This window comes from Myodes glareolus, chromosome 14 (genome assembly GCF_982192425.1).
Source record: "Myodes glareolus chromosome 14, mMyoGla1.1, whole genome shotgun sequence".
NCBI lineage: Eukaryota > Metazoa > Chordata > Mammalia > Rodentia > Cricetidae > Myodes > Myodes glareolus.
In genome coordinates, this window is record NC_142039.1 from 70,529,739 (window position 1) to 70,543,862 (window position 14,124).

The window sequence follows — 14,124 nt, forward strand, 5'->3', positions numbered from 1 at the left end:
ACAGAAAAAGCCCAAATACACCATAAGGACACCAAACTGCATAGGTACAACTAACATTTCAAAAATTGAACAAATTAGGCTACAAAATTCTGTTTTATTTACCTGACCTCCCACCAATCAAGTACCACTTCTTCAAGCATCTTGACTCTTTTTTAAAAAAAGGAAAACGTTGTAGGAACTCCTTCAGCCAATAGCCTTTAAGATACCAGCTCACACTCTTTGATACTAGTACAGAAATGCTTTATAATCAGAAGAATACAGAAAATGCTTTATATGGGGGTCAGCAAGCTGACTCAGTGGATAAAAGGTACATGTCACCAAGCCTTATGACCTGAGTTCATTCCCTGGAACCCATATGGTAGAAGAGGGAATCAACTCCTACAAGTTGTCCACTGACCTTCACAAACAACGTATTAAATGTACCAGGGAGGTGGTGGGGAGAAGAAAGATACTTTCTAAAAGGTTTTCATATCCTGAAGCATGAATTTTTACACTACAGGAATAAACAAACATTTTCATTGGTAAAAAATGCACTGACTGTAATGGTTCCTATATTGATTAATAAAGTATGGTTGAACCTAGTCATGATTTAGAATATATGGTATGAAACAACAACTCCTTTGAACTAACCTAATATATGAGGGACAGCAGCACTACAAGAAGACCCAAACATTTAAAAGTGAGGCAGACTTTTGACTTTGTTACTGTTCTGTTGGCCACATGACTTAATTTACCTTTACTTGAGAAAAAGAAAAAAGAAAGAGAAAGATGGAAGGAAGGAAGGAAGGAAGGAAGGAAGGAAGGAAGGAAGGAAGGAAGGAAGGAAGGGAGGGAAAATGAAAAGGGGCTAAGGGCATAGGTCAATGGCTGACTGACTGCTTAGCACATGCAAGGTCCTGAATTCAATTCCCAGTACTGGAAGGGGTAGGAGGAGAAGAGAGAAAACAATTATGCCACTCCATTATTTATTATATAGTAAATGAAGTATCTACAATGATGACTGGCATATGATAGCAGGTGTTCATTAAACAACTAATATTTTGAGTGCTATCTCAGATATATCTTATTAGATGCTGAATATAAACAAATCAAAAATAAGTGTGGGCACCTTAACAGCTTATCAAAGAACACAGAGCTTTTAAAACAAACTGAAGCAATATGAGGAATACAGCCCAAGATGTCTATATTAAAGCAAGAACACAGAGAAGAAAAATAGGAAAAAGTTGTTTGTTAGTACTAAGTTACAGCTAAATAGTAATAGGGAGTCCTAAGGATTTTTAATGTTTTTAGCACAAAGAAATGATGACTTTGCTTTTGGAAGGTAGCATCTATACCTGACGCCTTCCTCCGAATGTGCTCTCTTAGTCAAGCTACAACCCACATCCCAAGGAAGTCTTCTATATTGCTCAACCTCTTGCAACTCAACTTCTATACAACATTGCAAAATGCTCATTGTTTCCCCAAAGCACCAAACATCAATATATAAATTCAAAGAATACAGAAACCTAAGAGCAATGCAGAAACAGGATCATTAAAGTTGGGAAACATACACTGAAATAAACTAATAAGAAAAGGAAATTCAGGCTTTCAACTGACAAACGAAGAACAGGAAACCAAAGAAATACATGGTGACAAGAACCAGTCTCTTCACTCGGTCCAAATAATGATGTGTTAGACAAGAATTTAATGAAAGCACTGTGGCTACTTACTTGTTGATGTCCAGGGCAGTCCGTGTAGATGTCTTACTGTCACTTTTGTTCCTGGCCTCTCTTTGTTTCCGAGTCAACACTTTCCCATTAAAAAAGAAAAAAAATTAAGCAGGCTAAGTAGATTCAGGGTATAAAAGAAAAGACAACATTCATAAGAAGAAACAGTTTAAAACTGTTCTGTGGGGAAGAAGTCCCCTGACTGGAAAACCCAAATAACACTTGTAACCAAAACTGCCAGTCACAAGACACTTCCTGTTTGCCAAACCATGAGATCTAAAAATCTAGTTCACTCCAAGGAAGGTTTCTGTGCACTACCTGTACTTGCAGCAATCAAGGAAAGGACATATACACTTCCTCACCAAAATTCTGTCTGATATGAAACATATTCCAGTAAAGTACTCTATGAAATACAGTAATGATAGCTACAGATAAAGACCAACTAACATAAGCCCCACTCTTTACAAATCCTTCTGTGTTCCATTTTATAAGTGAGAAAGATTAGAACAGTAAGCACAGCTGGTCTTTTCCACTACATTGGGACCACCTCTGACTTCTACTGAGTATTAATGGGTTGAGTTAGGCGATATAAATATTTGTCTCACATCAAAAGAGACTTATAAAATCATAGTCCATCTTAATGACCTTGCAGGTTATATAATCAAATGTTTTCCAGTCTTTGCCATAACAAAAACTAAACATTTCTCTTCAAAGCAAGCCTTCCTTACACTTAACACATTATACAGAGACTTTAGAAAACTTTTATTAGTTCATGAAATAATGAAGCCTATTAATTACTTGAATCTGCAGCTTGTATAATACTTGGGTTATACCCAGGTATTGCATAATATCAATTAGGTTCCAGTTAAGTACTTGCTATACAAACCTGAATTTGATCCCTAGCACCCATGTAAAAAAACAAAATATGAACAGGTATAGTGGCACACACCTTTAATCCCAGCATTTGGGAAACAGAGGCAGGTATATCTCTGTGAGTTCGAGGCCAGTCTGATCTATAGAGCAAGTTCCAGGACAGCTAGGGCTACAAAGAAACCCTAACACCCGAGCTGGAGTCCCAGAATCTATCAAAGGATCCACACTGTGGAAGAGAGACCTGACTCCCACTAGCTGCCCTCTGATCACCATGTGTGCTAGGATGCTCATTCTCTCCCTGACTCCATTCAAATCATGCACACATACTACTCATATATAAAACTAAAATGAATAAGTCCCAAAGTACATATAACATGGTAAAATATATATAAAGGTCTTCTGATTTACTCATAGGGGGTCTCTAAGCTGATTAATGATGCAACTAATTTAACCAGAGATTTGTATCAAGGCTGCCTTCTCTCACCTTGAGCTTTAGTCACAAAAGGATTTTTTCATCAGAAGATTTTCTTAAAATCTTAAAAAATAAATTCTTGTTCTCTCAGGTGCAAGCCTCAATAATTTTATTTTATTTATAAATTATAACTCAAAACATTCATGCTGATAATTCCTAAATATAAGTCCTTTCATGCTTCCCCTTTCCTCCACAAAACACCCCAGACACATTGGGTCCATTTAACAATGAGCACATTTTAAAAGCTTAGAGGTCTCAAACTTGTAAATTACTCTCCTGGAACATTATTTAAGGTCTGACAGACTTCAAAGCCAGGATAGAAATGCTAAAGACCCCTGTCCCTGCTCAGGCTGTAGTGATTTCAAGTTTAGAAATGAGCATGCTTGGGGTTGGAGAGATGGCTCAGCAATTAAGAGCACTGGCTGCTCTTCCAGAGGACCCAGGTTCAATTCCCAGCACCTACATGGCAGCTCACAGCTGTCTGTAACTTCCAGTTCCAGGGCTTCTGACATCCTGGCATGGACATACATATACATAAAATAAAAATAAATTTAGAAAAAGAAAAAAGAAATGAGCGTGCCTATTGTTTATTTCAAAGTGGTCCTGGGGATTGAACTTAGAGCCTTATGAATGCAAGGCAAAAACTCTAGATGCGACATTCCTAGTTTCCTTCTTAAGAGTTACATTTGAATGTTCAACTCTTAACCTTAACATACAATGCTGTTAGTTAACCCTGTGCCTAGTTTGCTCAATATCTTTCCTCATAAAGTCAAAAATATTCATATAAAAATAGTCTTACCAATACTACCACCCTAAAGAAAAGTTTGTACCTTGATAACACACATTCCATCTATTTCAATATGAAAGTCCAGCACTATTAGATGTAAATCTGACCAAGCCTCAAATCCAATTAGTAGTTTCTAGAAACTATACCCTAGAACAGAGAAACAAACAGCAAAATACAGAAAGAAAAAAAAATGTGGCTTTTTTTCTCCCTGTTTTGCTTGGAATCAGGGTCTTAAGCATCCCAGGTTGGCCTCAAGCTCACTAAGTTTGAGACTGACCTTGAACTTCTGATTCCAGGGAAGAAGTTCTAAAACATAATTAACTTAACAAATGAAGTACAATGGAAAAGGAGGAAGGCTAATGAGAATTCAAAAGATACTTAAAAAGTTATCAACCAAATCTAATGTATAACCTCTAGGTCCTGAATGACTGTTATGACAATAATGACATTGATATCAAAACAGCAAATTACAAATATAGCTCTTTTTCTTTTCCCTCTTTTTTTTCTTTCTTTCTTTCTTGAGCTAAGTTTTTAATATGTTTCTCTGGCTGGCCTGGAACTCTCTATATAGACCAGGCTGCATTTCTGCTTACTTCTGCTTCTCAAGTGCTGGTTTAGAAGCGTGCACTACCACACTGTGTCTGGGGCTATACTTTTATTAATACTCTATCACTGAACACTGAAATATCTGTAGATGAAAAACTATGCTAGAAAACTACTTTAAAATGCTTTAGTGGAGAAGGGGGTGAAAAATCAGAGTACATATAAAAATAGATTGGTCTTATGTTGATAATTACTGAAATTGGGAGATGTGTTTATAAAAATTCTGCACTCGGAAGGCAGAGGCAGATAGATCTCTGTGAGTTCAAGGCCAGTCTGGTCTACAAAGGGAGAACCAGGATAACTAGAGCTGTTACACAAAGAAACCCTGTCTCCAAAGAACAAAACACAAAAAGGGAAGAAAGGAAGAAAGGGAGGGAAGGAGGGTGAGTAAGGGGAGAAGAAAGGAACAGAGAAGAGGGGAAGGGAAGGGAGGAAGGAAGGGAAGGGAAAGAGAGAAGGGGGAGAAAAGGAGGGAGGGGGAAGGGAGGGAGGGAGGGAGGGAGGGAGCGAGGGAGGGAGGGAGGGAGAGAAGGAGGGAAGGAGGGAAGGAGGGAAGGAGGGAGGAAGGAGGGAGAGGAAGAAAAGGGAACATATCAAACTAGTACACATTTAAAAATGAAACGTTAGATCAAAAAATAAATCCATAAGCCCATGCAATATTAAAAAGAAATAGTAAAGGGGGAGGGAAAAGTCTTTACAGAAGAATGTCAGCTAATCAATGCACAAGTGGCAGGATTATAAAAACCATCATTACCACAGTGATAAACAATTTAAGTAACATTATCAGTAGGTACTAAATCCTCCACACTCACATGGGAAAAAGGAACCAAGCTGTTCTCTCTCCTCATATTTGCACTGAGGTAGTTAGTGGCCCTTTCTCTTCCTAGTAAATAAATGTAACATTAAAAAAAATTTAAACCACGGTGAACACTATTTTGGAATGGCATATTTATTTATACAGCCTCAACATCATAAAAAGTGTGACTAGATCCTAAAGTAAAAAAGTTTCACCTGCAGATACTCCTTTTGTACATAATACTTTTGAGTATTAACTCAGGTATTAAAAGAGCTATTTTATTTTTCAAGAAGGGATGGAATAAGCACAACTGAACAAAGAAAATTGATAAAAGAAGTCCTGAGACCTGGATGCTGTGTTGTGATTCTCACTTGGAGGGAGGAGGGAAGCTCACAAAGCTGAGAGGCACAGGATGCTTAAAAATGTATAGGACTTATAAGGCCCTCCCAGAGGTTAGGTAAATAGTAAACAAGGTAAAACAGCCAACACGTAGAGTAGGGAGCTCCAGGGATGAGGGTTCTATGAGTGGTCATCCATTTTCCTGTGAAATGTTCCATGATACAACTGCCTGAGAGTCACTCATGCCCCTATTTAGTAACTCTCAAACTCACTGGCTCACCAAACTAGACTTGAATGGGATCATTTCTTTGGTCTGCTGTTGGTGTCCTAGCTGGGGTAAAAAGATGCTTGCTTACATCTCTCCTAGCAAAGTCACACAGCACTGACTCTTCAATAACAAAACACAATGAATAGGAATAACTACAAAAGTCAACATTCAAAACAAGATGAGAAGAACAAAGATGCCTGAGATCCTAAATGGATATGCTGCAGTCAGACAACTATGTACTTTGTGTGTGAGTGTGTGTATACACACATACATACACAGATATTAGAAGATGTAGCCCATCTTCAATCTCTCTATGTAGTTAAGGATGACTCTGAACTATTGTTCCTCCTGCTTCTACCTCCCAAGTACCAGTATTACAGGTATACACCTGGCCAATCATTCCATACCAAACACCAACTTTAAACTATATAGTGGCACAAGCCTATAATCCTAGCACTCAGAAAGCTGAAACAGGAAGACTGCCACAGGTTCAAGGCCAGCCAGGCTTCAAACCTGCAGTCTTCCTGCCTCTGCCTACACACTCGGCTAAGATGTATCTTAACACTTGCACCTAGAAAAGCACAATATAGAAAACAGAAATAAACATACAAATAACTTTCAAAGCTGAAAAAAATCTCTCATGACAAACCCCCATTAGCTTAAGTTACATGTGTCATTCTCCTATTGCCTTCCACAATGCCCACACTGCCATATTTAATTGTTGCTCTTTTCTGCACAAGTTTTACGTGTTTGTATTTAAGTGATCTATGTTATTTTATATTAGTGCCCTTTTCTTCTAAGTCTTCAATCACATTTTCCTCTGAAACAACACAAAATCTTCTTTGTAAGGCTCTGTGAGTATTTTTAGCATTGTATTACAGCTATTTATGTGCACTTCTTAGCATGATTTCCATGACATCAGAGCCTATTTCTTATTTGTGTATCTCCCCACATCACCCTGTCTCCTAAATCCACACTTTTTTTCTATTAAATCTATCCCATAAAGTGAAACTGTTAACCCTTTAGAACAAGTCTAATAGCAATATAGCTAATCTAATCATCCTGGGTACTACAAACACCACACTAATACAAGAAGATCGAAGAGCTTTACAAATTACATTCGGATCAGTAACTAACAGGTATCTAAAACAGAAAAGGTCTAACTTGAGAAGTGAATCTTATTTAGAGATGCTAAGGCCTTACCGATTTATGTTAACATTACCCAAGTCAAGCCTGTTCTAAGCCTCGGTCCTTTATCACCAAGGCATATCATAAAAAAGATCTCCACCTCCTTCAGTGCATCCCCATCTATTCATCATTATTTTTCTGGAGATATTCATGAAAAGAAAAAAACTCTAAGCAGTATCATGACTCTATGCTATAACCCTCTACCTAGACAAAAAGTAAATATAGTTAATGCCTAGAGCTTCCTAAATGCCGCTATTATGTATTTCTTATTAACTTATTATTATTTGTTTGGTTTGTTTTAAGAGACAGGGTCTATGTAGCTCTGGATATCCTGGAACTCTCTGTGTAGACCAGACTGGCCTTGAACTCAGAGATCTACCTGCCTCCACCTCCCAAGTGCTGGGATTAAAGGTGTGCACCACTACTTCTAATTTAACTTATTCTTACCACTTTGACTCTTGGCCTTGATGACCATCTTCCCCTTATTTATACCCTACTGACAGCTTATCTACTTATTAGACAGGCTCTAGAAATAATAGTAGACAAGAAGAAGTAATTTATAATTGCAGCTAGCATTTATTAAATATCCAGGCATAATGCTTTATATATCTACCCAAAGACATTATAAAGTGTCTCAGATTCTCATGACCCTACTGTTGTACTAATTTTATAAATGAGGAACCTGATTCTAAAAGAGGTAAATATTAGTCAACTGGCAAACATTAATGTCCACTCTAACATTCTGTCGAAAACAAAAATGTTAACTCTGTTCCCACACTGTGCCCTTGTCTCTCATTCTAATAATCTACTATCCTATAGTAACCTGAGTGATCCTTAAAATTGACACCCTCTGTTTAAACATTCATTCTTGGCTCAAGTCTTTCCCCCAACCGGAAAAATCTCTGGGCCTTTTGTACTCAGCAGCTAATGGCAAGTACTGCTTCTAAGACTGCTGTTCTCCAAGGACTAAGGAGAAGATTTGGGATTGCCTGTGTAGCTAAAAAGCTGTCTCATTTTTGCTGATTTATCCCTCCCAGATCTGTCTAATGGCATTTGATAATTTAAGGTACTGTTAACTTATTACTTCATCCATGACATTTATGAAGTTTCCTGCTAAAATACAGACAGGTGTGCCTCTTTAACAGGCTTCATAGTCAGGTTTCAGGTTTATCTTCAGAGGTTCAGAGTTTCCAATTCCCTTTAATTGTCTTATGTCAACCTCACCCAGTCTCAAGCACATTTTACAATAAGGACATAAAAGAAGGAAGTTTTTGCTCCTTGTCTGCTTGTCCTTGCCTTGCTAGCACATCCATTCATGCACTGAAATAAGAACCTACTTCTTTAGGATTCCAGTATATACTGAAGACCAGTTGAGTCAATCAGTTTTGTTGTCTGAGCAAGTAATGGATCTTGGACTTCCATTCACAGCCAGCCATTGTTGAATTAGATGAACTTCAGCCTATAAGGCATTCCACAAAATCCCCTTTATATATAGATTTACTCCAGAGATCTCTGACTAACACACTTTTTCACTTTAAAACTCCCTCACTTCCTTTACGTCTCTACTCAAATGTCACCTTTTTTATATTTTTTTTTATTTTATGTGAAAGAATTATTGCCTGAATGTATGCATGTGATTTCAGAGATCAGAAGATAGTGTTAGACACACTGTCTAAAACTGGAGTTAGATGGTTATAAGCCACCATGTGGGCACTGGAAATTGAATACATATCCTCTGTGTACCATGAATTCTAACTGATCTTAGTAATAAAAACTCAGAGTCAGATATTAGAGGGTGAAAGCTGAGAGATTAGAGAAGCAATGCAGCAAAGCAGTTCTCTATCAGGGGCCTTGAGTACCAGCCTCAGTATCCACTCAGGGTTCAGAATTGGGTGTCTATGACAAGTGAGGGTCTGAGAGCAAAAAATTAACTCAAGTACATTACCTCTGCATCTTCTTTATTTTTCATGCAAGGGGAGAAAGTGAAGTGAAGGGGGCACAGAGGAGAGAAAGAGTAAGGGGAAGAATAAGGAGGAGAGTAAGGGAAAGAAGTAGAAGAAGTAGCAAGGAGGAGAAGAATAAGGGGAAAATGAGGGGTGATCTCCTTGAGGTTTCCAGTTTTTACAAACACAGTTGGAAAATTCCATAGGCAAGGACAATGATAATATGCATATCAAAATCACAAAGAGGGCAGGTAGAATCTGACACGCAATAATCCAGAACAGGTGGCCTGACCCAGAAAAGAGCCAGCATTCAAGGGGAAATACCAGACATTCCAAACTGTCTGATAAAGTTACCCAACATTCCTGAATCCTGGATTCACCCAATTCTCCACATCTAATCTCTTTGGTGACAACCAGTTTTGGGGACGCCCATATTTGTTTGTTAGCAAAGGTGCGGCATGCTGCCTTCCTGCTCAGTGCCTGTCTTCTATAGAAATTTTCATGTTGTCTGTTAGCAGGTAATTTTGTGGGATTGACTTTATGTAAATTTAACTGTTAGAACAAAGAGTGAGTGTTATCAGTCTAAGGTGTCCTGGTGTGGGGGAATAGAGCAAGGTCACTCTGTTGCCTGTGCAGAAGTCACACTGCTGAGGTGTTTTGGGAATGAACCCCACTTTGAAGGGAAGAATCATGGCTTCACAAGGTTTTTACAAATATGACAGTAACTTTTCTAAAAGACAAGTATTTTTGCAGCTCTGGAAAACAGATTGTCGCATAAGTTGTACACTTGTGGGTCTGCCTTTATAAATCTATCAGCTGTGCATTTACTGTCTAGTCTTGTGGGCTCCAACAATTCTCACCTCTACCAATGTTCAGACTGAAATGGCGATCCTGTCCTCAGACTGCATATTCAAATTGACTGTCTCAGACTGCACTGAGCTCTGTCTCTTCCCACCTTATATTCCTCTCTCCACCTCCCTGGTGCTGGAATTAAAGGTGTGGGATCCCAAATACTTTGTGTGAGATCTGTATCTCTTTTAGACAGATTTAATCCCGTGTAGCTCAGGGTAGCCTTGAACTCAAAGATCCCTCTGCCACGTCTCCAGAGTCCTGAGATTAAGGGTGTGTGACACCACTCCCTGGCCTCTAGCTCTGCACCCTGGTCTTCAGGCAAGCTTTATGTTAAAACACAAAGTATCACTACCCCTCTAAAAGAACAGCAAATGTTCCTAATTGCTGAGCTAGCTCTCCAGCCCCAAACGCTATCATCTTAAATGGGACCTTCCTGACAACTGTTTTAAATTGTTTCATCAGTACTCTCTATTCCCTTCTTGTGCTTCCTTTTTTTCTCCTAAAATATTTATCACCAGTCTAGAGACACAGTTTAGGCAGTTAAATGCCACACAAGTATAAGAAGAGTTGTTTAATCCCCAGAACCCACATAAAAAAGTTGAGCATGATGGTATATGCCTGTAACCCTAGCATTAGGGAGGTGGAGACAGGTGGACTCCTGGAGCTCACTGGCTAGCCAGTCTAGCCTTAACCGTCAAGCCCCAGAGAGAGACCTTGTCTCAAAAAACTAAGTAGATGGTTCCCAAGGAATAATACCTGAGGATTATATATGCACACACATGTGCATATGCACATCCACACAAAATAAATTTTAAGAATTTATTACCATTTGATGTAGTGCTTCCTTACTTTTTTTTTTCTGGTTTATTTTCCATCACTGGAATGTACATTCCATGAAAGTAGTGACTTTTTATATTAATTTAATATATCTGATATACATTATTGTTAAATAAGTAAGTAGGGAGTTTTATTTTTCCTAAGTGTTTACATAAAAATAATCTTCAATGCATTTTCCAGAAAATAAATATAAAGGCAGCTTGCTTTTGTTCTAGTCTGGATCAACAGAGTGAGTCTTATCTCCTACAAACAATCCTTTTAAAGAACATTTTATTTTTTTATAGTTCTGATCAGATAGCCATGTCACTAAAATAAACTGAGCACACAAGTCAGTTTAACCATAGTGTAGTATTGTAACCAAATAAAACTTACAGCAAAGTTAATCAGACAGATCTTTAATGACATGCATAACTGTTATTATACTGCACGGTAACTAGGCATAAATAGTAGACATTCCATGTAAATGATACTAATTACTATTCCTGTTACAAAGCCAAACCAAGCATGTCTAGGATCAGCATCAGAGAGAAACAGAAAGGAGGGAGAAACCTTCCTCTGTTCCCCAGGAATTAGACAAATTGTCTCCAGGCTCCATTATGTGGCTTATTCCCATTTTCAAGATGGGAAACTTTTCCTTTACAGTATGAGAAGCCTGCTATCTAAGATTTAGAAATTATGTTGAGAGGAACAAAAAACAATCACTAATTTCCATCTCTAAGGAAGATGTAGGCACAGGCAAGCTGAAGGAAACTAAGCCAAGGATCAAGAAAAGGCCACACACACAAGTAAGTGTTTCATATAATTTTTCACTTCCCCAACCTACCTAAATCCTGAAATTGTTCCCAAGAAAAAATAGGAGTGAGAAGACTGTGAAAGGGCTCCAGTGAGAATTCCCTGTAGACGGAGGCTGCTTATTCATTTCCCAGCCTCCCAGACCCGAAATAATCACACAGAAACTATATTAATTGCAATACTGTTTGGCCAATAGCTTAAGTGTATTTCTAGCTAGCTCTTACATCTTAAATTAACCCTTTCTGTTATTTTTATATTTTACCACAAGGCTCATGATTTACTGGTACCAGTGCGTGGGCATCTTTCTCCTCCAGCAGCTACAAGGTGTCTCCCTGTCTCCTCCTCTACCTGCTTGGAATACCTGCCTTTCCCTTTCTGCACTGCAATAGGCCCAAAGCAGCTTCTTTATTAACCAATGGTATTCATAGCATACAGAGGGGAATCCCATATCAATTCTCTGCTCCAAAGTCTCCTACAATGCCAGCTTTCACAAAACATGCTAAACTCCAGCCTATCTAAGTCATAAGTCACTGCCCTTCTCTCCCCCACTGTACTCATTTGCAGGGATATTCACTGAGGTATATATAAACCATGCACTCTAAACAACTGCAATTACTTTCCTGAGTAAAAATTTACTTTCCCAAATAAGTTCACAAACCTCTTGGTAGCAGAAATCTGTTTTAAAACTTCTTTGGTAACCCACATAAAGGCTTACCACAAAATTTTTTAAAAGCGTGTTCCAGGGCATGGTGACTGAAAGTGTTTGCTGAACAATCATGAAAGTAGAATTTGAATCCTAGAATCCATGCAGGAAGTTGGGCATCCCACACAAACCTGTAACCCCACCTCTGAGCAGAATGAAGACAATAGGATCAGTGGAGCTTGCTGAAGTCTAGTCTAGCCAAGAAAAATGTGAGCCCCATGTTCAGAAAGACCCTGCCCCAAGGAACAGATGGAAAATATTAGGAGGACACTCAATGTCCTCTTCTAGCCTCTACACACATGGGATCCAGGGGTCAGAATTAGGTCATTAGGTTTGGTGCCTTGACCCAAGGAGCCATTTCACCTGCTTGAGCTATCTGACATATATGACATGGGTGGTAAGCAGAGAAATCCAGCAGAATACTAGTCTACTCCAGTCATCTTTCGGGATGAGCACTTCCTGAGCCTTTAGGGTCACGGATGCCTGGGTTGCCAACTCATGTACAACCATTGTGGATGAGCCAAGTGGTCCTTTCTGGCAATTTTATTTTATTTTTTTTTCTTTTTTAGCAATAGATTAAGTACAAGGCAATTTTAACTTATAAAATACTTTACTAATATACAATTTCAGATTTAGATACATCTGTTATAAAAATCAAGTGGCATTAAGAAGGTCGCAACACTTCCAATTATCTAAGGCTTACACATTTCATTTGAATGGTGGATCATGGAGCTCTAGCTATGATAACACTAACTAACTTAAAGGTTAAAATCATAGACAGAAAGGCAGATTCTGGTAAATCAAGGGAAATGATTAACAAGAATATTTTCTTGGTCAACATCTCACACTGTATTAAAACTATGGCTCTGGTATACTCTTTGAAAGGTTACCAGTAGTTTTGGCTTAACCCAAACCCAGCAAAGATATACAGGGCAGAAATATAAATTAGGGATAGTTTTAACAGCTGTCTCTAAGTGGAATGTTTATCAATATAAACCACAAGACATTTCTTTTAAGTAAAAAACGGACTACACTAGAACTTAAGTTTCTCAAGTTGCTTAGGAGTCTCAATATTTAAATATATAAACTGAAAAGCAAGGTTTACTGCATTGTATCAGCTTTATAGTATGCACAGTAAAGAGCAAAATGAAACATTAAGAGGAAAGGTTTTTTTTTCCCTTTCCCTTTTTCTGAGGAACTTGGTACAAGGTACTATACCTACTAAGAACAAGGGACCTGAATGAACTAGAAACTAATTATACAGAAACAACAGCAACTTTGAAGATAGAGCTATTTCTCCTGCACTGAATTATACAAAATTACAAAAGTACTGTGCAAAAAAGTTAAGAGTTACACTGTCAGCTGGGTATGGTGGTGCACATCTTTAACCCTAGCATCAGGAGGCAGAGGAAGAAGGATCTCTACAAGTTCAAGAGCAGTGTGGTTTATATCATGAGTTCCAGGCCAGTCAAGGCTACATGGTAAAACCCTGTCTCAAAGTAACAAAAAGTTAGGTCACCCTGGTGAGTTTTTACCTGTTTCCTGCTCCATCGGACCATTGCAGTACATGGCATGTTGTTCAATCTTTGTGGGAGGAAAGTCTTGATCACACAGTGGACAGGACACCCGGGTTCTAGACGAGAATGCAGGAGTGGGAATTGCTTTCTCACCATTGTCTCTATTACCAACCTAAAGAGCATGGCAAACAGCAACTGTAAGTAACTGTTAGTTTACATCTCTTCCCCCAATGAACAAGAGCCATCCGCATTTCATTTACTTTCAAAGAAACAGTATCTATCAGTTTATACCAGATTCAAAAACCAAGGACTAAAAAGCAAAAACTTAAGTATTTAAAAGTCTAAAGGAGTTATTAGTTAAGACAATAACTAATTTCTACTAAAGCCTCTTAAGTCTTCTCTCTTGCTCTTTTAGTTGCCATTATCTTGCACAGGCAATTTAAAATTT

General features: G+C 38.3%; 1 protein-coding gene across 7 annotated transcripts in view; it reads right to left on the reverse strand.

Moving 5' to 3' along the window:
* The window catches only part of Uimc1 (ubiquitin interaction motif containing 1), a 66,169-nt gene that overhangs the window by 9,086 nt on the left and 42,959 nt on the right, over nucleotides 1-14,124 (reverse strand). For 6 of the 7 annotated variants that reach the window (XM_085699573.2, XM_085699579.2, XM_085699577.2 and 3 more), the window contains 2 exons: nucleotides 13,695-13,848; nucleotides 1,710-1,788 (listed from right to left, as the gene is read on the reverse strand). In XM_085699573.2, coding sequence (XP_085555699.1) covers nucleotides 1,710-1,788; nucleotides 13,695-13,848 — 233 coding nt within the window. Of the gene's footprint in view, nucleotides 1-1,709; nucleotides 1,789-13,694; nucleotides 13,849-14,124 lie in introns of those variants that run through there. The other variant, XM_085699578.2, reaches the window with a different exon arrangement.